The sequence below is a fragment of the Carettochelys insculpta genome, chromosome 11, assembly GCF_033958435.1.
Source record: "Carettochelys insculpta isolate YL-2023 chromosome 11, ASM3395843v1, whole genome shotgun sequence".
Lineage (NCBI taxonomy): Eukaryota > Metazoa > Chordata > Testudines > Carettochelyidae > Carettochelys > Carettochelys insculpta.
In genome coordinates, this window is record NC_134147.1 from 1,192,731 (window position 1) to 1,217,006 (window position 24,276).

The following is a 24,276-nucleotide window of genomic DNA, read 5'->3' on the forward strand; positions in this document are numbered from 1 at the left end:
TGGGCTGGATCAAGGTAAGCTGGGGAAGAGAACTGCCCTGTGGGCCCTAGGTTCCCTGTCGTTGGTTTGGATGCTCCAGGGAGATGCACAGAGGGCTCAAAGGGTGGAATGTGTCTTTTGCTAACCTGAAGAGCAGGGCTGGAGAACCCTGTTTGGGTTGCGGGGCCACTGGCCCACAAAAAAGGTCAGTCAGGGCCCATACAAAATGAGAAGCAAAAAAACCTAAACCCCACCCTCTCTGATGTGGCCCCTGACTGAGACACCTCACTCCCCTTGTGCTCCAGCCCAATGGGGAAGGAGGCAGGAAGGGCCAAGGTTCAGGGCTGCTCTCAGACCAGATTAATTTTTGGGGGTCCAGGATTAGCAGATTTTGTGGGCCTCTGCTAGGCTCTGGGGTGGGGCTAAAAATGAGGGTTTCAATGCTGGAGCAGGCTGCTGGGGAGCAGGATGTGGGTACAGGGTCTTGGCAGGAGGTTGGGTGCAGGAGTGGGCTGGAGGTGGGGTGGGTCAGGGGAGGTAGGGTGCAGAGGTGGAGGTTCAGGGTGTGGGCAGGAGGGGTACATGAGGAGGATGGGGGTGCACTTACCTGTACAGCTCCCCAGAGGCACACAAGGCTCCCCGCTCCCTGCCCCCATTGTCTGTGTTTTTTTCTCCAAGTCTCTGGCAGAGTCAGGGCCATTGATCCTTTCGTTGATCTCCTCTTTTCCACTGGCCCATTTGTCATTCTCTCCTGGGGCCTCAAAAGGTCCACCTGGCTTCCCTTTTCCCTTGAGGGGTCCCTTTCTGATGTCTCCACTGGAAGTTGGGGGGTGAGGCTGAAGATGTGTCCCATATTGTTGTGTTCTGATGGACCCTCCTGAATGACGTTGTAGTGCTCTCTGTTCTTTTTAAATTGCTCTTTCTAAAGAAGTTGTACAGTCAGGACCCTGTGGAACAATTGGGCCAACCCTTAAGACGACAACCCTAAGTTCCTCAGCAACATTAATTTTTTTCAGTTAGAACATCCTGCATTCGAGTTCCCTTCACGTGCAGTGCTGTGGCTCATAATCGACAATACTAATGGGTGTAAAGTTCATCAGAATTTTTACGAATAGGGTTTGTTGCAGTGCTTTCCCGGTGTCCTGGCTCTGCTCCACAAGCCTTGGCTCCTGTGTTTTCCTGCAAGGAGCCTGGTTCAGAGCCTCCTCCCCCTGTTTCTCTGTGTGCCAAGTATGCGGAGGGGGCCTGACTTCAGCAGCTTGTCTTTCCAGGCAGTCCGGCTTCCGGTTGTCTTACTGGACTTCAGCTCTGGCCCTCCAACTGCTTACTGCCTGTTGCCATGGAAGCTCCCCTCATTGTAATCCACTTAACTTCTGCCAGAGGCCACTGCACTCGGGGACAGGAAACGGATGAACACTGAGCTTCAGCAGGATGAGAAATTGTGAAGCAAAAACGCAGACTTTAATGGCACTCAGAGCGTCATGGCCAAGCCAGCAGAGCCTCCAGGCACTCTCATGGAGATGAACGCCCTTTAGCAGCGGGCGAATTGCGTCCTTGTGGAATTATGGCATACTGGCGTTCTGTTTAGAAATGCTCTCGAGAGAGTGAATCGCTGGTGCTTGGTTCTACCGCTGAGATTTCAGGGAGGCTTGTAGAACTGGGGATTTTGGTACAAGCACCTGTTCATCAGTTTCCTGTCAGCTGGACTCCGCCAGACCTGACAGAGCTGTGCAACATCCACTGCCTGGAGCGGAGCAGTTTAGTCGAGCATGGGGCTTGGAGTGGGAGGGCCTGAGTACTGGGAAGTAATTTCACCATTCCCCACAGCTTCCAGAGTGCAGCTGTCACTGTTTGCAGGTTTCCAAATGAGAGCCTGGGTTTTGATTCGACGGTCGCTCCACTCTTCTTGTGAACAGGAGAGCGTTGTCAGCGAAAGAAGGGTAGCCCCTGCACTTGGAGATTGTGGAAGAGAGTGAAGACTGAGTTGTAGAAGAGGGAGGAGAGAGGAGAGAGAGCAAAGGAGTTACAGGAGGAGGAAGAAAGGTGATGGGCAAAAGGACTTGTGAGCCCATAGTGTGCCGGTGATCGGACATTTCTTATCAGCCCCTTGCTAGTGCGTGAAAGTTGAGCCCAGGCGTGTAGGACATAAGAACATGAGGACCCTTTAGCATCATGTGTTGGACTGCAGCCAGCAGGACCATAATTTCCCGTAGCTTTTAATACTGGCAGGGACCAGCTGGTGTCCAGTTCTAGTTCATCCACTAGATCAGCTTGTAGATTCTTCTCCTTCCCTATCGCTCAGCTTTCTCGAACCGCCCTTCGAGTGGATTCTGAGCCTCTTCCCCAAACTCAGTGACTCTTTTGTGGGCTCTCTCTCTCCCCGGCTCAGCAGTCTGTGCTGCTACATCACAGTTTTAGCAGGTGCTACGCAAGGGACAGAGTTACTGCACCAGTGGGGAGTATCATAGGGCTTTCTCCGGGACCTGGCATCAGGCAGAGGGTGTTGGTGGAGCTGGAAAATGACTAACTTGGCAAGTTTGCATGTAACTAGTTGATGATTGTGAGGTGGGGACTTCTGGGGGCATGAATGTAATGCTCTTGCTGTCTACCATCTCCTCCTCTAACGTCTCTGAGACTACCTCCTACCCTGCTGTCCGTTTATTAAGTGATTTGTAACACTCCCCAGCAGGAAGGAGCGCTCTCTTCGTAAGGCAGGTTTTATTTTTTGCATGTGGGTGCCTGGGAGAAAGTAATGCTATTCACCCTCTGTTATTCTCCCCGCCTTCTCCCCCACTCCCTGGTTCAAACCCCTCGCGCGTGGGCCCGGTTCCATCCTCCCGCCCCCCCGGTTCAAACCCCTCGTGCATGGGCCTGGCTCCATCCTCCCAACCTGGTTTAAACACCCCCATGTGCGGCTCCAGTTCAAACCCTCACCGCATGCAGCCCCGATTCAAACCCCCCACAGCCCAGCTCACCACCCCGGGCTCAGCTCTGGCTCAGCTCCACCCCTTGCCCCCTACAGTCCTAACCCACTCCAGGCTTAACCCCCCCACCCGCCTTCCACGGCCCCAACCCACCACCAGGCTTAACCCACTCCAACTGCTCCCCACCCCAGGACTTACCCTTCTGCTGCTTCCCGGCTGCAGAACGTATGTTGTGCTGGGGAAAAAGCCAGACCCCCACTTACACGAAATCTGGGTTATGTGAGGGTGTGCGGAACTGAACCCTCGTATAACTCAAGGGTCTACTGTATTCAAGAGGTGTTTGGGGCAATCGCTAGAGTGGCTCACAGGCCAGATGGTTTGCCCTGGTGGGGGCCACCAAGGACTTTATTTACACGAGCAGCTGTGGCTGCTTGCAGCTCCTGTTGATTTGCCATTCTTCATCCCAGCCTAGGTAATGGAAACACGAAAGAGTTCCCCACACTTCTCTTGAGCTGCTGATGTAATGAGGTGCGTCTGTTAGCAGGCACTGCAATCCTATGGACACCTTCCGCTGTTTGTGAAGTGATGGCTTTGTGTGAAACGGGAGGAGCAGCTTTGTGATTACGCGACTAGACTAGACTGGGACTTAAGAGACGAAGGTTTAGTTCCTGGCTTGGTCACAAATTTCATGTGTGATCTTGGCCCACTCACTTAAGCTCTGTACAGTTCAGTTTTTTGTATGTAAATTGCAGATCGTATTCTGTATCACGGGGGGTGGGGGTGGGTACTGGGATAAATTCATTAGTGTCGACGGTCGTTCCTCCTTTCTGTTTGAGATAAGATTGCTTTTTGGTTATCATGACAGAGGCCATATACTTCCCAAGTCAGCCTTTCCTCACTGCCCGCAGGGAAGCACTGCTGCTTGTTTGCCAGAATAAATGTGCCACAGCTGATATGTGCTGCTCCAGGCTTTGCTCTCTTTCCCAGGCCAGGAGAGCTGCGGAAGAACTGACAGCCCCATTTGTATGACAGCATGCATTGCCTCCAGTGCATCGCTGGCAGCGTGCCATGTCTCAAAACCACACGTGCTGTGTATCGCCTGGTGTTTCTTAAACTTTTGGAGACTGCGGAACACCAAACAATGATATTTTTTTATCCAAACACCCATGAAAATTTTCTTACAAAAAAAAGTTGTCAGACCAAAAAACCAAAACCAAACATCAGCATCTACAGCAAAACCAAAATGAAGTCGTTTAATCGGGTGTCAGAGCAGGGAAGCAGTAACATTTTATTTGGATTTCATACTAGAAGATATAGACCAGTGGTGTGATGCAAAAAAGTGCCAGGCGCTGGCGGCGTGCCTGCGAGGAGTTCGCAGGGCACCACTGTTCCGCAGAACATAGTGTAAGAACCTCTGCACTAGGTGTCCTGGATTTGATAGTAGTCAGCAACTTCCGCACATTCACACTTGTCAGAGGCAGGTGTCAGTAAGTGGCTCCGCACAGTGGTGACTGGTGAGGCAGGACTCGGGCACCGGCCATGTTACCGTCTCCCCATGGGACTCCTCCCTGCTCCACCCCTAGCCTGAGGGAGGGTCAGGACAATGCCCCATCCCAGCCTCTGCCTCTTCTCTCCCTGTCCCTGCTTTGCCCCTGCCCTGCCTCTTCCTCATCCTGCTCTGTCTTTGCCCCCCTTGCCCCACACAACACAGCTCTGGGAGCTATTTGGTCCCAGACCTGGCAGCGGGGGTTGGTCCCCCCTGCACTCACCAGCAGCGGCAGGGTGAGGCAGTGTAATATGGCTCTGCTTCCCTGGCTGCTGGTCACATTGCTTGCTTCCTGCAGGTGAGTACAGTGCGTGGTCCCACCCTACCCTCAAGTATGCGACTGGCAGCCATGGGGTGGAGGCATGTTGCTCTGCTTCACCCTGCCACCAGTGAGTGTGGTGGTGCCCAGGCCTCACTGCTAGTTCCCTGGGCCACCCAGAGTCTCTGGCCATGTGCCCCTCCTGCCCCTGTTAGGCGGGGGGGGGGGGTCATATGCCCCTTTGGCCAGCCTTCACATGTCACCCCTAACTCTGCAGATTTCTGTGACTGCTGTTCCATCCTAGGTATCTGGGTGCTCGTGTTATGTCCCAACAGAACGCATTTGCCATTGCCGACAATCAGGCGATGAGTGTAGCTCTCTTGGGTTGTTGACTGCTCACTGATGTGCAGCTATGTCGCTGCCACCTTATGTGTGTCCATGAAGTGGTTTTTCATACACGTGATACCCAACTGTTTAAGGTCAAAATCATCTGTCGCCACCGGCTGGCGTATTGGAGACCCATGTTTTTCAGCAGTGACATAATCCCGTGTCTTGTCACCAGGTACAGTGCTCTGTTCTGCTAGGTATCTATCTGCGTAGTGCTGGGGTGCTAAAGGCTCCCCTGTGGGCATAAGCAGTACCACTGTTGCTCTTTGGAACCTCTCCTTTTCCACTTGTGTACTGCGCTCTTCTGCCTCCCTCTGCTTGGTATGCACCACTGTACAAACGTCAGCCATGAGCAGTCGCTTACTCTCTGCCTGCTACTTCCACTTTGTGTGATAATGCCACAGAAAGCCTATTTGGCTTTTGAGGAGGAATGGTCATGCGTTCTCTGCTTCCTTTAACCGCAGTCTTTCCCATTTTAGAAGCGATGCTATAAGTCCTCCAGTGGGGAACCGTCTTCAGTTATGCTGGAAGGTGCTGTGTTCTTTTCCTGAAATATGTCCTCTGCGTTCATGTTCTCCGTTTCCAACCCTCGGCTTTCTGTTTTTGCCTCTCCATTTGTCCAAAAAAGACTGCTGTGCATTTGTCGACTAGTCTTGTGGTTGTGGTGAGGAAGATACTGGTGGTGTTTGTCGGGTCCTGGTCTTTTCTATAAGTCCTAAAAGTTCTTTTGGCAAACACCTTTCTTCTCCTCCTATGAATGTTCCTCATGGTTACACTGATGATCAGACCGAAAAGAAAAAAAAGGGAATTTTACAAGCATGAATGAAACTTTGTAGGGAGCTTATGTGGATGAATGTTCTCACAGCTTCTGGAAAGAGATCCAAAGCAGAATATTCCTGTGGTCTACTATATCCTTCCTGATTAGTACCGTGCATGGTTGTAATGCCGTACAGCCTTACTAGTTTTAAGCAAAATGGTTCTAATTCAAGTGCCTTTAGTGTAAAGTTCATGTTTCTAATCCAAGTGCCTTTAGGGGGCACAATAAACATGATAGCCCATTTGAATGGAAATGTTTCCATACGTAGCCAGCCAAGAGCTTCTGCCAGAAATTGTGCCTGGGTTAAAAATGGTTGTACATTCACTTTTTTTCCAGCAACAACTCTGATTTGATCTTGAGTGTTTTCTCCTTTCTAATTGGAATGTGAATGGTAAATCAGACTACACAGGAGGTGGAAAGTGTGATTTTAACAACAAAAAATCTTAAATTATCTCCTGTTCTTCTGACAGTGCTTTTTTTTTTTTTTTAAGTTGAATAGGTTGGTACCTATAAACTTATTAAAAAAGGAAGTTTAATTGTTGCATTTCTGTGTCCTTGCTCTTGAGCGCATTGCTTATATTCCTGAGTCTCAGATATATACAACTTGGTTTAGAATGATCAGATGATGTTTTTCTTAGCTCAGTGGCCAGGATCTGGCCCGCTGAGCCTTTTAATCTGGCCTGCAGAGCTGGCAGCGGCCCCAGTTTTAGAAGGCAGCTTCCTGGCTCGGTGTGGCTGTCAGGGCTGGGCACAGCTTGATGTGGCTCTTGGGGCTCTGGCACCAGCTCTGGTGAGTCACCAGGGCTGGAGTGTAGGGTGCCGGGCTGTGGGGTGGGGGTGGAGGCGGGGGCAGCTTGGGAGTGTGTGGGGGGGGTGTTAAACCTGGGGGTGGCTTGGGGCTGCAGGGTGGTGATTAGGCCTTGGGGGCTGTGGTGGGTGGTGGCAGTTTGGGGCTGTGGGGTGGGGGTTAAGCCCAGGGGCAGTGCAACAGTTTGGGGCTGCAAGGGGTTAAGCATGGTGGTGGGGCAGATGCGCTTGGGGCTATTTTGTGTTTAGTCCCTGGAACATGTAAAAAAATTGCCTTGTGGCCCCCGATGAAACAAGGTTGGATGCCTCTGTGTTAGATGTTTTGTCTGTCTACTATCTTATTGTCATGCTATTTCCACCATAGGTTCTGCTGTCTGTCAGTGCCTGTGAAAGGAATTTATCTTTGGAAGCCTACCAGACTGGGAAAGATGTGGGGAGACCATCGGCCAGCCAACAGAATGGGACCTTTCCGGTATGGATTTGGAATTGACATGTCGAGGTTCTTTTTATGAAAAAGTTGAAAGTAGTAGGAGTTATAGGGCTCCTTTATCTCTTTCCTTTCTGTCATTACTCACTGCATGTCTTGCTTTGGTGAAACTTTTCTTTTGGATGACCCCGGTGGAGCTATTCTCAGTGGCTCAAGCTCCCAGTTTTCTAGCCCCACACAACTTTTCAGCTGCCAGTAAATCCTCACTAGCTATTTCTTCTGCAGCAGTAGCTGCTTCCAGCATATGTGCTTTACCTATGGGCCCATTTGCCTGAACGTACACTGGGCTAACAATGACTACCTTGAAGTTAAGGTGTTAATACATGCCTGACTTTTACTGTAGAGGCTGTCAGGGAGATTTTCAAGATTTCGTTTCAAACATACTTGCAACTGCAAACGTTTAAGGTCCCCGGTTTGTAGTTAATATTTAAGCTACTTTGGCTGCATTGAGAGACCAATCTGAGGGAGCAGAGCTAAGCATGTGGAATGCACAATAGCGAGAAGCATGTGACTGTTGCAGGTGCAATCCTTATACTCAAATGTGAAGGACCTACACAATGAAACACTTCCCTTGCGTGCATTTGTTTGGCTGTCCTTTAGACCCTGTGTTGGTCTCAGGACACTGGGATTAGAAAAGCAGATCCATCAAGAGCTAAACCATTTCACTCTGTAATCACTAGTACTTAATTCTTTCCTTATTATCGTTAACTTGCTTGTTTGTCCAGCCCAGTGTCCCTCTGAGTAAATCTGCTGAATATGCTTCCTCACCACAGAAATTTACCCCACAGGGTTCTGAGGCGACAGGGCTACTTCTGCTATTTGAGCCAGTAACAAGTAGAGATCGACAAGAAATGGTTTCCCCTTCATGTGCTTTATATATGAACAGCTATAAGTGCTTTTATTTTATCCCCAAACCAGTACTGTTCAGGTTGGTTCTGGATGATAGTGCTTTCCTGCTGGCTTTATTTTTTTCCAGTTGAAAATCAACCAACATAGATCTTTCAAGCATTGAGGAATTTTATCCCCTTGATTCAAGTTATAATAATTGTTTTATATTACTGCTTTTGATACATTCATAGGCCGTTTGACCAAATGCAAATGTGATTTCACATGTCCATGGGTGAGTGGTTCTGTCACTGTGAACTTCAAGATGAACTGTTTGCCAAGATTGCCCAAGAGGAGCTGTCTGCTGATTTATCACTGTTTGGGATTGTTCTTTCATTTTTTTGTTCTATTTCTGCTTACATTTTAAGCTTTATAAAACTGCGAGGGAGTCAGGCTTGGTTAAAATGAGGCAGATTGTTCCACCCCATATAAAGCCTACTGTGAAACTACAGCTTGAGAGAGAACCTCTCTCTGATTCTCACTGTGCATAGAGAATTAGAACTTATGGCTTTAGCAACATAAGTGAGGTGCAGTTGCTGGGAAGCCATCCCAAGCAAGCCCCACATAGTTTTGAGCACTTAACCTGTTCGTAGGAACCTCTGAGCACTCCCAAACTCGCCCTGACAGTGTGAATTGCGAGTGAACAGCATCTTGCAATATCAGGCCTTAGCAAGGAGGACACAACATAACACACTAATGGAGATAACTCGGTGACCGCCATCTCTGAGACAATTGCCTCATGACAGTTTAGAAGTTAACCATTTCTAACAGTGCTAAGAGAAGCAAAGCAAAAATGGATCCCTCTAGACCGGGCTAGTGATGCTTGGGCAGGTACATCACTTCAGGGAGCCTCACCTGTCTCCCTAGCTGTGTGTAGTGCAAGGCTGTGTGAATTGCTACCATCATTAACCCATTAATGTTGCAGGTTTTCCCTGTTGAGTGATTCTGGGAATTACGGTGACATGGAAGCACCAAGTTTACTTTTTCACATCTGTCGTATGCTGCCTCATCGTAAACTACCAAATGTCAGTGCCTTCTGTGGATCTTAGAGCTTAGATAAGAATGTGCTTCTGTGTAGACTGCAGACTCTAAGCACGTTATGATAACACTGTCTTTATTTCTACAGTGGGAGCCAAGAAGAAAGGTTTGCTCCCGGGTGGAACAGGGATTACCCTCCTTCCTTTGATAATCTTGCTCAAGAAAGACACTCTGGTAACTTCTCTGGCAGAGAATCACTTCCTTTTGATATCCAGGCATTCTCGGGCCATCTTAATCCTCAGTTTGCCAACAGAGAGGAAGCTTCTTTCACCTATGGAGCTAGAGATGGACCACGGAGTGATTTCAGAGGTGGGGAGGGTCATCATGATTTCAGGGCCAGAGACTTCCCATCTTCTGATTTTCAGAATAGAGATGATTCGCAGTTGGACTTCAGGGGCCGGGAGGCACCCTCCGCAGAGTTTAGGGGCCGGGAGGCACCCCCTTCTGAGTTTAGGGGCAGGGAGGTGTACTCTGGAGGTTTTCAAGGCAGTGAGAGGCCATCTATGGATTTCAGGGGTGGGGATGTTCATTCTATGGATTATAGAAATAGGGAGGCAAACCGTATGAACTACAGGGACAGGGAAGCACATACCATGGATTATAGAGGCAGAGAGGATCCCCCATCAGACTTTAGGAACAGGGGTTCATTTGATCTAGACTTTAGAAGTAAAGATGGAGCCCATTCAGACTTCAGGTCAAGGGACATGCCTGAGTTACACTACAGGGGCAGAGAGCATTCCTATTCAGATTTTAGAAATAGGGATGTACCTGATTCAGACTTTCGGAGCATGAATACCTCTGATCTGGACTTCAGGAACAGGCAAAACCCACCTTCAGATTTCAGAAATAGGCATAAGCCCCGGTCTGACCAGGATTTTAGGGGCAGAGACATGGCTCCTTCTGTGGATTTTACAGATGGGGAGATGCCCCCTATGGATCAGAATCTTACAGATTTTAGGTGTAGTCAGTCTACCGGACCTGTAGCCGACAGGGAGCGGTCTGCTTTAAGCACCAAAAGAGAAGAGTCTGCACATGATCCTGTTCTAGAAAGATCTTCCTTTGGCATCCAGAAAGGAGAGTTTCAACAGTCAGAGCCGAGAACCAGAAAAGAAGAGTCCCTTGGCGCGAGTCTTGAAACTGAGTCTTCGCTAGATTTTGAGAGTAGCCGTGGGCCTCTTCAGGACCAAGATGAGCCTCCACAGGCCTTTGGAAACGAGCAGCAGGTTTCTGGTACTGACCCCCAAAAGTCAGATTCTAGCCTTGTGTTAAAGGGCGAAGGTGGCCTGGATTTCCTGGGAAGACAAGATACAGATTACAGAAACATTGAGTACAGAGATGTAGATCACCGGCTCCCAGGGATTCAACTGTTTGATTATGAGCATGGCAGGTCCTTTGCAGAAGGAAAACCCAGCAGAGAGTCTAAGCAGGATCTTCAGGTACGTGGTTTTGTAAAATTTCTGAATAAGCCGAAACAGATTTTCTTCCCCTTTAAGTGTCAATGGAAATGAGGGGGGGCACAGTGAAGGATACTTGAGGGATAGCAGTCCTATCCAGATGTACCTACCTTCCCTAATTACCTCTTCATCTAATTTTCTACCCTCACTCAATCCCTTTCCACCGCACCTCTAACCTCCCTCTCCACCACACATGTACCTTAGTCCAAAGGAATATCGGAATAAAGAAGTCAAACTATCTTTTAAAAAGTTGGTAATATCTCCTGCCTTTGGGAGCACAATAAAACAGCATGTTAGCTTTCTCATTTTTCTTTGAAATATTTTAGAGCTCATGATTTTTCCAAGGCTTGAGCCTCTTCTTGGTAGTGGCTATGGGCTACTCTAGATGATATTGCATGTATCCAAGGGTTTACTGGGATTACATAGAAACGTCTCAACTTCTTTATGGAATCCAAGTGCATTTGAAACAACTTCAGGCTTGAAAGGTCACAACCAGCCAATACGGCAGCCCATCTCTAAAACAATCTGTTGCTGGAAAGGGCTGTTGGGGCCATTCTGTTTATGAATTGTGCCCTGCTTTATTTTGTTACTCTTTTGTGTCTTGTGAGCAAGTGTGTCTCCATTGTAACACCATCTTGATTCTGAACTCAAGGACCAAGATTACAGGACCTGCCCCAAAGATGTGAAACCAAGCAAGCTCATTCGGCTAGGAGGAGTACCTGAAACTGCTACAAAGGATGATGTAAGTGAGTGCGGTTGCTTTAATTCCTCCAGAGTTTATCAAACTTTATAGCAAAATGTTGTACTATCCCCAATGTTGCAAGCAGTTCCCAGCAGGGTCTGAAGAACTGCAGAGATTTTTAATTAGGGAAGGAGAAAAGCAAGGTTTCTTTTTTTAAACAAAATATAAGTAAGTGCCCATCTAAAATGTATTTTCTGGCATTTTGTATGCAGTAGGTGGGCAGAGTGCTGTTGACATCAGCTCATGGTTTTGGTCTTTTTTCACCTAGCAATCCAAGTTTTAGGGGTGACCACAGCGTTACTTTTTACTGGCTCTTGAAACTGTAACTGCGAGTGATGTAGAGTGTGATGCTCTTGTGGTCTCCTGAGTGGGGAAATACAGTTCACACTACTGTCTGGTGGGCCTGAGGCTTTTCACTTGCCTTTCTTTCAGACTTCCATATATTCCTGTATTATCTCATCTGCATTCACCTTCTAGCCAGGAAGGGAGGGAGGAGTTCCGTGGTTAGAGTTAGAGCATTGACTTTGTAAACGCACGGTTGAGTTCAGTCCCCGAGAGGGGCTTTCAAGGTTTCGGGGCAGGTTAGATTTAAAAAAAACAAAACAAAAAAAAAAAACCTGATAAGTGCTGCTGGGAGTGCAGGGGACTGGACTTGATGACCTCTCAAGGTCTCTTCCAGTTCTGCAAGATGTGTATATCTCCATGTTTCAGATGTGACTATAGAGGTGAGCTACAGGCCGCTCCATAGGCAGTAGGACTCTATAGGCAGCTATCTTACCGAGAGAGAAAAGACACCAGCTGCTACACTAAAACTTAATCAAAAAGCCAACCGTGGTTGTTAGCCTTTCTCTGTGAGGGGTAGGAAAAGTTACTTCTGCAGTGTGCACATAGTCAGTCTCGGGATATCTCATGGCTGTTCCAGATGGTGGGCCTGTCACAGTATGATGCTCTTAGGTAGATCAGTGATTCTATTGTGATGATCAGACGTCTTGAGAATTGTGCCTGAGAACTCGTGTGAGGCGCTCGCTGTGTTGTGAATTAGTGGGGTATTAAAGGCCCAGCCAGTCTCAAAGTTGGCTAGCAATTATTGATTGTAATAGCAATAAATGGCCAGAGAAATGATGCAGCGCTATGAGAAGCAAATGCTCTGAGTGAAGAGGCACTAAGCTCCAGGCACCGGAATCCTGTGGTACCTACAGTGTTTCTGTTCTCCGGTGAGTGGGAGGCACTGCCACTTCGTAATGGGGTTAGGAATCCACAGCCAGTGGAAGTCATATGAGAATGTTGGAGAGGAGGTAGAGTACAATAGAAGCTGTCTTGCCTTTCCGGAGTGCGCTTCATCTGGTGTGTGTTTTGGAACTGACGTAGGCTCTTGGTTTGCCTCTGTAGATTCTCAACGCTTTCAGAGGGCCTGATGGGACACCTGTGAAAGACCTGCGCTTAAAAGATTACAGTTTAGGTAAGAACTTTTTTCCAGTGCTTCTGGTCTCTGGGAGCTGGGGTGGGGTTCTCAGACAGGCCTTTCTCTGACTGGTGTTCATTTATTTGAATTGTTTGATGCCATAATGATGGGTAGTATGGACTGAAAATACCTATTAAGTTATCTAAGTCCAGGGGTTCTCAAACTTCATTGCGCTGTGATCCCCTTTGAACGACGAAAATCGCTACACAACCGCAGGATGGGGGAACCAAAGTGTGAACCTACCTGAGCTTGCCGCTCTAGGTGGGAAGGGAGGGGCAGTGCTAAGGCCTGACTCCTGCCACCCCAGACTTGAGGACCAGGGTCAAAGTCCTAGCGCTTCAGACCTGGGAGGGCACCAGCAAGTTTAATGCAAGGCCTGGCAGCCTCGTTAAAACAGGGTCACTCTCAACCCACTGTTTGAGAATTGCTGGCCTAGTCTGTACCCTTGGTGCCTTCAGGACTGATGGCACCAGTCATGGGTTTGCGAACTCAGAGGGTAGGCACCTGGACTACCTCTGCTCCAGCCATGGAGCTGTATGTGCGAATGACAGACAGCAGCTGCAGCGTGTGAACGCCTTCAGGAGCAAAGCCCGTATGCAATGGTTATTCTCAATAGACATCTGTTAAATCTTGTGGTTGGTGCCAAGAGGTGACTGTTCTCTTGAACAAATTCTATACAGATAGACTTCTCATGGGACCGTGCACCACTGACAGATGTTGCTGGTTTTGTAGTCTGAAACTGTTATAATACATCCTAGCTACAAGACATCAGTCAAACATAACTCCTTCTACGTATCGACACATGTACCAGATTCTGGATTAGGAAGGCTGTCCTCAAGTCAGAGGGTGACTTTTTCATCTTCCTGGTCCACGTTTTGTGCTTCTGATTTATATTGACAACGCTTTCTGATAGGCAATCTTTCGCAGTGTTCCTTTCTAGGTGGAAAAAAGGTGTAGAAATAAGGAAGTGCAATGGTGGGGAATGAGGCATGATTCTTGGGGATGATGTTAGAGTTACCACAGAAAGGAAAGTCTGGGCACAAGGGATGATAACCGCTTGAAAGCATCTTCTCACCCTGCTCTGATGATACTGAACAGCTTCTGCTCCAAAGTGAATTTTTCATTTACAAACCCTGAAAAAGAGACTCTCGTGTTTAAAAACAAACAAACAAAAAGCCAAAGTTTCTATGCTGGTCGTTGCATTATACCATTGCTAGTCTTTTTTTTTTCCTGTGTAGTTGTAATTCCTGGGGTCAATGCATTGTTGATTTATAATGGAAACAGGAACAAAGGAATATTTTGCAAAGTGAAAGCTTTAATTACATCTTTGGTTCTGGGCAGCTGGCAAAGGAGTGCTCTCCACATTTCTATTGTCCCCCGAACAAAAGATTGTCCAATAGTAATGTCACCTGTTGCCTAATGAGCAGGATTCCCAAAGGCTATGGCTAGTGCCTCTCTGCTCCCTTCCGTGCTCCTCGAGTCTAAGGCAGCATGGCTGGTCATCGAGTTTATGAAATGAACACAGTGAAACAACAGCTTCTGAGCATTTTATTTACACACAGACACAAGCTAATATAAGCTTATATATATATATATTTTTTTTTTACCTCACCCACTTTGTGTGTCTGACCTGCTAGGACCAACACAGCGGCAACAGCAGTGCATATTTGTACACAGGAGGACATGGTTCTGTCCGACCATCTTTCTCAGGAGACTGTAAACTCCAGCTTAGGCTTCTCTTCACAACTCTTGCAGCTCTGATGCATTTGGGCTTTCAGCAGAGAGCTATTGCCCCGCAGTTTCTGAGGGCTCCAGATATGGAATGTAATGTCCGAAGCTGCGTGCTCAGGCCTCAATGCCCACTGATGGTTATTCTTTAACCCAGGAGGTGCAGATTTCCCCGTACACTGTAAATGAGATATTCTGTTTCCGTTCTCATTTCACAAGAGAAGCATTTCTGTATTGTAACACAGGGTAATGCTTCTTGACATTCTTCTCGGGAGGAAGGAGGATTGATATTTTAAAAATAGCTTGTGTTCTGTGGGCTACACAAAATGTTGCTTGACCCTGTGTCACCTAACTTGATTACTACTGACTTGCCTGCTGTAGTGCAGAATTAATTATTGTTCACACAACCATGCGTTAGCCACGTGCATTGTTTGGGATGCAAATTTCACATGCCATCCAAAATAAAATCTGTTACTGCAACATGCCTGAGAATTTAAATACCAGGCAAGAATCTCAGAAGCTATGTGACTTAGCACATTGGTAACTTTTTTCTTTGTTGGACACCAAAACAACTTTGTAAAAAGAAGAAAAATGTCTTTCCTTGATCAGGTAACTCAAAAGGAAAAAACTTCTCTAAACCCAACTGTGGAAAATTGAGCTGAGAAACAATGATGACTGATCTCAAAGTTTAGTTCTTCTGAAAAGTTAAGGCAGGAAGTAGAGGCCCAATCACAACTTGGACTCTACAGCTGCAGAAGTGATGTGTATGCTTAAATCATGGTCAAAATCATGGTTCAGATTTCACTGTGGAACTGCTAGCACCTCTGGTATACACCAGTGCATACTAACTACAGCGATTATTTCAGTGAAAAACTTACATTAATGTTCAGAAGAGCTAATGCTACACTCATCGATGTGGGGGTAGTACGCTTTTCAGTGAGTAGACCTCTTCAGATATGTGGTTATCCACTTTATAACAGGTATCTGCATCTGCTTAGAAATCTGCAGATGTGGATGTGGATACCCAGGGATCATTTTCACAGATGTGGATTCCAATTTTGTATTCATGCAGGGCTCTACCCATGAATGCAACTTGTGTGTCAACACTGCAAGAACTACAGGTTGAACCTTTCTAATCTGGAACACTCTCATCTGGCAGCATCCATAATCCAGCATGATTTTAGTTAGCCAGATGATCGCTTATGATGGGTGCAGCCAAGCTTCCTGTGATCCCATAAAGTTTATTTTCAACCACCAGTCCTGGCTCTGCTGTTATTTAGGTGTAATTTACCCCTAGATGTCTTCTGAGAGCCCAGTAAGCAGTGGAAATGTTGGTAATGTGCTAGATAATATTGACCGCCTGTGGTCTGGCAAATTCTCTCATACGGCACTTGTCAGGTCCCGAGGGTGCTGGATTAGAGCAGTTGAACCTGTGGCTACTATTCTAATGTTATGTATGAGTCTAATTGCTTACTTCCTGTTGGAAATGTGCCTTGGACAAAAGGATGATCGTATGTATTGGGGAAAGGAAGTGCTCAGAAACTAAGAACAGTCTGTGAAAATTTTCATGTAAATAGTGTTCAGAGCCATTTGACAGCTGAGCTCCTTTTTAATCAAGTGTTACCAAAGTGAGCCTTGCTGTGCGGCTTTTTTCAAGACTAGGTCGGCAAAATGTATGTATAATAGTCAGTTCTCTGAAATTAGTAACTGGATGAATGTACGCAGGCTTATAAAGGTGCACTGTTTAAAACTGGTGCATATGCACTGCGGAAAACATTTTCAGTTCTGGACTTGCGGAGCATGGGTTGATGGTTCAGACAGAGTGGTGCATGGTTTTAATGTGTACATGGCCTATCTGCTCTTTAGGCAGTTTGACCTCAGAGGCATACAAACAGTAAAATAATCCTCTGGATTTTAAAAAAAGGAGAGAAATGAATCAAGAAAACTGGCTTCACTGCTGTATTCTGAGTTCATCTGGCTTTAAGCCCAGAACCAAGGCTGTTCACAGATAAGTGTTCGACATCTACTGTTTGCACCAAATATGTTCGGAGTGTTAACTCAGAGCTGTCGTGTGCCCTCCCCTACCCCATACTGGTGAAAGAAAGTGTTGTTGGAAATAAGCACATTGATTGTTTAGCTAGTTGGCTCTTCCTTTGGTTGTACCTTTTTGGGCTGTCTTGCCAGCTCAGTTCATTTTGCGAAGGGTGTTGCCCCTTCTTTCTCCAATGGGAAGTGTGCACCCCTCATTAGAGGGGAGGCTGAGTGACCTGGTTGGTAGACACCAGTGCTTTGCATAGGAATAACCTTGTGAGAAGTGGCTATGTACTTACTAATAGCTCCCTTTTCTCCAACTAGAATGACTTGATCTACAGTAGCCCAGCAGGGGCCAAGGTTTTCAAGGACACTTAACCTTGTGTGTTGTGTGAGGTGGAGCTTCTAATCATGTGTAAAATGCCTGGCCAGCCCCCCCCGCCCCGCCCCCCCCCCCCCCCCCCCCGGCCAGTGTTGTCACGTGCTTCGCTTCTCTGCATGTTACTATCTCTGAATTTGACATGGCGCTGCCACTACCAGAAAAGTTTGAAGCTCTTCATGGGACCTCACATGGACACAGTACTTCTGCTTGTGCTTTAAACCCCAGATATAGCTCCTGCAAACTCTTTTTCTTCAGTCTTTATTTCTGCTTGGTAGGTAGAAGTTAAAGCTAAAACAGACTGGGAGAGGATCTTGAATCCCATTTGCACAGAACATTCAGGGTCACTGCACATCTGCCCTGCCCATCAGAGGGGGAGGAGCTGTTTTTATTTTAAAGGGCCTTTGGCCGCCTGTAAGGAATCATGTTCTGTTTAGAAACCCTGCAGCAGTATTTTCCAAGTACAAAGACAACCCAAAGTTATTAATGAGAGCATGAGGTGGGCTATCCCCCACCAACCTCAGCCTCATGTTGAAGTGAATTGTTCCTCTGGAAACTCTCTGAAGTGGAAGGAGCTTGGTGGGGATCTATTTTTCAACAGAGATGCTTGTTAGGATTGGTACCGGCGGTTGGGGGAGCTGTTTAGGGGAGATGAGCCCCAAGGAGAGTTCCTGGTAGACCTGTGAGGATGTGCCAGCTTACTCTACGAGCGCATCTGGGGAGTCAAGAGGAGCCCTTCCCAGGCTGGGAGATCCTTGCAGAGGATGGACACATTGGCCGAGGTGGAGAACGGAGCGCCCAGAGAGGAGTCCTGTGAAGCGGAGCTGGAGGGATCAGGTGAGCCAGGGTGGAGATAGTGTTGGTAGAGGGAGAAGTGAGGCCTGCAGCAGCCTATTTTGGCATGTCAATGATTTCTGTGTAGGAATGTTGGGAAGCAAGGAGACATGGGGCTTGAACAAATCCCTTTTAGTAATCAAGGAGATCCTGTAAATGTCTTCCTTGAGAGCTTGTGTAAGGGAGCAATGAAGGGAAGTTCCCAAGGGCATTGTACAGTGACAGCTGGGAAAACTCTCTAACTGGTAGTAATACAGGGCTGGCTTGGGTGCACAGGGGCTTGGTTTGTATTAAAGGGGGGGAACACCCCAGAGATGTATTTGAAGGCAGGTGTGACAGATTAGTGTTGCTAAGGGCCCTGAGTATTTGTGAAGCAAAACATGGCCAAGGGTGTTGTGGAAGGCCTGGGCACCAGAGCTGGCAGGGCAGAGGGGTACTTTTGCCGTGGTACCAAGGGGCATGATCTTAATCTTTTGAGCGTGGGGAGACTAGAGAGGTGTCATCTGTGCCAGTAGGAGGCGGAGGTACCAGCTGAGTGGAGAAGAGGAAATGTGTATTTGCCAAGAACAAGAGCACTGGCTGGGAAATGAATGCTGTTGCTGTCCAGAATATAGGCTGGCATCTCTTTTACGTTTTTGGAAGAATTTGTGGCGAGTGCCATTGGCATCAAAGACCATTTCCCATTCCTTTTTTTGATAGGTGGTGAATCCTTTCCCTCTTTAAACCCTTTGTCTCATTTGTGTTGACCACTGCAGCTCTTTCCCATGTTGTACAGCATCCCTTGAGTACAGCTCTGTAGGCCAGTCAGCAAGGGAGTGATGTTAACACAGCCACTTCCCCACCCCAGAATCAAGCACACCAGTTTGTGCCTGATGTCCATAGCCCTGCAGCAGCGGGTGCACTCTGCGCTGTCAGCATGCCCTTGGCACCGTTCTGTATGACTTCGTTCTTCCTGGTGCTTGACCCAGGGAATTTAACTTCACGTTTGTTCTAGCTAAGCTCTGCCACATTGGCACCCCATTTGTTTCAATGCGCAGGCTCCGGAGGCAAACTGAAAAGGGGGTTCCTTCTGGTGCAGTCTACCCTGTATATCAGAGCAGTGGATGGTTAGCGTCAGGAATATGTCAGTCGATGTCTGCTAACATTTCAAATTGCATTCTCTATGTAAGGCTTATGCGCTTGGTAAGAGCTCATGGTTTCAGGTCTAGTAATGAATGCCTTCTCGGGTGGGGTGGGGTGGGTGGGGATGTAGTTCTCTCTTGGGCTGAGAATCCCCACATGGCGAGGCATTAGCTCTCCATTTTCCTCATCCAGGGAGCATGCTAAGGGAGAGTGATCCCTCTCTTCATGAAAGGAGCTCTTGCTTGTTTTGTCCAGAGGGATGCGTTGTCCTTTCCCTCTGGTGTGGGCTTTTCCAATATAACCAAATCCGAGATCAGAGCAGTCATGATTATAGCTGCAAGGGATGTGGCAGCATCCTCAGACTGCTGAGGAAATTCCACAAGGCATTGCTACACCTTCCTGCCACACCACTTCCTGAAGGCTGCAGGTCGCCCACTCTGACCCTGCTAACCCCACAGTACCCGTGTTCGCACGCTGCAATACCCCACCCAGCACAGCATGTGAAGCTGATGGCCTGGGCAGTAGGGATTATTTGGGATGAGGCTGGGGCAGGATCATACTAAACTGAAGCCTTTTGTTGTTTCTTTTCAGGAGTGACTCAACACCCTCAGGCTAGACCTCTTGAAGTGTGGATTTGTGGCCACACAGTGGTGACCTCACCATGGCGGAGGGGTTGGTGCCAGCCATACGGAGCGCAATTAGGAATAGATCCCATCAGGGCTCGTGTGTCATGGTTGGGCACAAAGGACATGCTGTGGGAGGAGTTGTTGTCGCTAATACAGTCTGTCGTTCAGAGGGGCATTTTGCCTGATGTGATGATTATACACTTAGGGGAAAACGACTTGGCCCACCAATCAAGGCTGGGATTAATCAACAGCATGAAAAATGACCTTACAACTTTGTGTTCCATGTTTCCCAAGACAAAGATTGTGTGGTCCACTCTACTGCCTAGGATGTGGTTGGTGTCGGCTAAACCCCCGGGAGTTGTAGAGAAGTCCAGGAAGATGATTATTAAGGAACTCTCCAAATTTTGCAGCATGTTTGGGATCTCGGTTTTACGGCATGACCAGATTATGTGTTCTTCCCCGGAGCTGTTCAGCCCAGATGGTGTTCACCTGTCAGAGATTGGAGAAGGGATTTTCAATGCCAGCCTGCGAGAAGCAATTGTATCTTGTTTGTAGCCAGCTAGAGTGGCCAGGACCAAGGCACTGGTCCTTGCCGATGAGCTCAGATCAGTCTGTTCAGCTGGATGGACAGTTGACTTTTGACAAGCCGGCTGCAGTGGTCTGCCTCTTGCCAGTAGAAAACAGTCCCTGGCATCTTACCCTTGCCTTCAGAGGTAGACAATGGGTTTTTGGTTGGTTGTCTGCAGAGGTGCTTGACTACCTGACTAGCTCTGCTGTAAAGAATGATTTATACAACAGTCCTGAAATGCAGCAGCAGCAAAGGGTGTCCATAAAATGCTGACACAGCTTTTTGGGACACTTTCAGAATACAGCTGTGCTCAGCATTTTCACCTCCCCAGCACAAAATTGGAAACTTCCTAGTCCCTTCACGAATCAGCGCTCTGCCTGCAGTCACGTCTCTGATTGAATTACTTGCTTTCTTACATGATTTAGTAAAAATCCCCATCCCAGATCATTTGAGAAGTCTGAGATGATGGTGTCTAGTACCAGTTTAAATTCAACTCTGTTACAGAATTTTTTATTGATGGTTCCTGCTCTTTCTTACAATGTTGGGTATTCTGTATATATACTGTTGTGGTAGTTCGTCCAGAATAAAGCTGCAACTTGCAACCTTTCAATATTGTGGGTTTTTTTCCTTGCCATGTAATCAAGGCTGAAGGCTGTGACACTTCACAGCAAGGGAAGTGGTTTTCCTTTCAGGGACTTAGCAACTTTAGTTGTTTGGCCCCTCCAGTCTGAGGGATAAAGGATGGGGTTGGGGCTTTCAGTAGAGGGTTTGAGCAGTCAACCCCTCTTGTCTCTTTGGACTGGGCCATTTCTGCACACGGTCTCAAGGGATGTCTTGGCTATAGTTCAAGAATAAAATTGTTCTAATCTGTGTGATGTGATATTGACCTTCGTATTTCTAAAAGTTTTTAGTATCTTTTTCAATCAGTGCCTTTCTGTTGCCGCAGCATTGTTGTATTTGAGTGCATATGGTGCTATCCTTTCCATACAGAAGGGGCAGTAACTTATTTTATAATAAATAAAGTAGTAGATTTTTACCTTGCCAAGAGTTTGTGGTTTTGTATTCTCAGTCTGTAGTGGTGGGGAATAGAACCAGGTTTGTTTATTTTTATATATTTCATTGACCCACCTGTGCCTCCAAAATAAGGGGAGAACAGAAAAGAAGGCAAAAGAACAGAAAGGTAAAGAAATGGGAGGAGAGTGTAAGGGGATTTTGGAGGCAACTGGGGAGGAACATCTTGTTTTTTGGGTTTTGGTCAAGGTTCTATTATAACCTGTACCATCTGGTACCAAGAGGTAATCTCTTCTGCCCCCCCGTCTTTCCATCCAACTTTTCGTGGCTTTAAAGAAGTCTTTTCATTTACGTATGACTCTGTAGCACTCAGGTTTAGCTGAGAAATTCCAGAAAATATCAAATACTAATAACTTTTTTCCTGTATATTCTGAATTCCAGTTGCACCATGAACCATCAGCTGCTGACATTTCAGCTTGTGCTGTACTAGTGATTCCCTGTTAGGAGTTGGCCTGATTGGAGTGAAAGATGGTTTGATATTTTTCACAATGTGTAACGGTTTTAGTTTTTAATGAGTTTTACTATTTAAAAAGAAAACGTGTAAGCTTTGCAGTCTCCTGTTTATGAAAGGATGTCCCATGGGCTGCATAAATAGCTTCACGTTCATCTGATACGTGGAGTTAGGGTAGGCTTGCCACGCGAGGACACTGCATTAGTGTTAGGAGCTGGTAATCTGCTGTGAGATTGTGTTTCAGAATATGCAAAAACCAGGTAGGTCTTAAATTCAGAACTGCTTCATAGTGGTTAGCATTGCGTGCCAAATGTTTTGTTTATCAAGTCCCTTTTAACGTATCATAACGTCACTAGGAAGAAGACATCACCATACAGGATGGGGAAATATGATTTGTATTGAATTATTTACAGGTCCGGTGTATTATGTCTTAACATAGACTTTAGTCCCTCAGTTATACAGTCAGAGAGCTTTGTGGCTCAGGCGGTACTGCCATTGACGTAGTCTTAAATGCATACTCTTGTGTATTGCTTCCAGGAACATTGGTGTTCTGAACTCATGCATATTCCCGCAGACTTCATCCTACCAGGAGTTCATCCTATTTGAACTTCTGTTCATGAAGACTAAAGAAACGCTTCTAAAAGATTTTTGAGGGGAGGAGCAAGTGGGAGAAGCCAACAAAATAAAATAGCTTGTTATGGTGCCTCATTGGTCTGGGAGTTTTCTGTGTGTCAGTGCCTGTGTCTGTCTGAAGGGTTGCTCTATCAAAGATACTATAAAATTAGAATTTACTGAAGGCTTACTCAAAAACCTCAGTATTTTCTCACGGGTATCTTCAGCATTTATTGTGCTGATCGTTTCTCTATTCTACCATTTTCTTTGTTCTTGGACACTTGCCACATTAACGCTCTTGGTTCAAGTTTGTCCATTACAAAATGTCTCAAACCACAGGTTGTTTGCACAGGTGATGCTGGTGTGACAGGTTTATGTTCTCAAAGGACCCTGCTCAAAACAAGAGGAAGTTTTTAGAACTTTTATTGTTTAGTTCAGTGTATTGGCGGAAGTTTTTTTTTTTAAACTGAAAAGTTATATTAGGATACACCTGAAGTTAAATGCGTCTAAATTGTCCCCAAATCAATATTTTAAGAATCCCTAACTGTTAGCAGACTATATAACTTTACAAAAATATGCTTTGAAACCGAAGAGTTGAATGTTAGAATTCCTGGTATACAACGTGGTAAAGATCAAGTTGAGGGTTCTCTGTTTCTGCAGAAGAGTTGGCCTTGCTGGCATAGGAGGGTAAGGTGGTGCAAGCCAGGTTAGGATGAGAAACAGAAGTCTGTGTTCAGGGTTTGTGTACACTTATATGTTGCCCTGGTTTAAATTAAATGTCTTCAAAACTGATTTAAACCTGGCTTCTGTGGGTTTAGTTAGCATCTGCAAGTTACAGGCACATTGGGTGTCCATACACACACTTGCACCGGTTTAGTTAAACTGGCTTGAATCCTGTAGTTAAACTAATGCAACGTTGCATGTAGACTGGGTTACAGATTTGGTATTTATAAAGCATGTTCTGCTGCTGCTGTTACTCTGTCTTACTGTTCTTAAAAGCATTACAGCTTTGTGGCTGGATATTTTAAAACATTTCTTAGATTCCTTGGAAAATCATAATATAGTGGCAATGATTTATGGGGATATGTTTTTGGACTATAAGCACATGTCTGTAAAGAGCTGTGTTTAACCTCTGGGATCCAATATGTAAATTTAAAATAAACTTGAAATGGAGTGTTTTCCTTCATTCTTAAATTCCCCCTTTCGTGATGAAGAATTGCTGAAGTCTTAGTGTGGACCACGTGGAATGCAGTGCCGAGGTTCTTGTGGGACATGAAGGCAATATATATAGTTTTTTAATTTGATTAGTTTTCATCATGTAACATTTAGTAGATTTAAGCTCTTAAATGTTCTTGGTAGACCGCAGATAGGATGAATGTCCAGTTTGCTGATCCGGTTATTGAATTCTGCTTATCTAGCTCATTAAATACAGTTGTGTGGAGTAAGATGAGCTGGAAGCCATGTTGAGTGCTCTGAAAGCTCATGGGAGAGTTGGCGCTAAAATGTGGCCATCTGTTTATTGCAGCTTCCTTTTGCTAAATCAGTGTGAGGCCCTTTCCCCTTATCCGTTTATCCTCTGCAGCTGGATTGGCTGGCTTATGGGCCATGCAGATGTAGCGTTGGCTGCCATTCATTAGTTTCTTGCTGAAGATGCCAAAGAAGGGAAAGTAGGGGGTGTAGCTGGGCCTGTAGCTCTGGTGATAGGGCTGCCACTTGACTTGAAGGAAAGCAGTGATTCAGAGCTCTGGTCCTGAGGAACCTTAGTGGGGCATTCCTTGTGGACTGTGGCCATGAGGTCTGGAGTAACAGCAGGGAAGGTTTGTCACCCATACCACCTCCGATCTAGAGGAGAAGAGCAACAGGTAGTCTCTAACCTTCCTCAGGCTGAGGGCGACTGGGGAATTTCATCTTCGTCTGCTAGATCTGTGTGACGGCATGCCTGCGACAGCTCAGACCAGGGTCTCGGTGTCATGCGCCTTGTGTGTTCTTGGCTCCCAACTGCTCTTGGATTGGTAGAAAAAGCTGTTGCTCCACAGACGGTTTGGCCTGTGCAGAGTGGATGGAATG

At 46.6% G+C, this 24,276-nt stretch overlaps 1 protein-coding gene across 5 annotated transcripts in view; it reads left to right on the forward strand.

Annotated features, from left to right (window-relative positions):
- The window catches only part of RBM6 (RNA binding motif protein 6), a 96,726-nt gene that overhangs the window by 7,525 nt on the left and 64,925 nt on the right, over nucleotides 1-24,276 (forward strand). For all 5 annotated transcript variants that reach the window (XM_075006016.1, XM_075006014.1, XM_075006012.1 and 2 more), the window contains 4 exons: nucleotides 7,084-7,191; nucleotides 9,218-10,565; nucleotides 11,236-11,325; nucleotides 12,715-12,784. In XM_075006016.1, coding sequence (XP_074862117.1) covers nucleotides 7,084-7,191; nucleotides 9,218-10,565; nucleotides 11,236-11,325; nucleotides 12,715-12,784 — 1,616 coding nt within the window. Of the gene's footprint in view, nucleotides 1-7,083; nucleotides 7,192-9,217; nucleotides 10,566-11,235; nucleotides 11,326-12,714; nucleotides 12,785-24,276 lie in introns of those variants that run through there.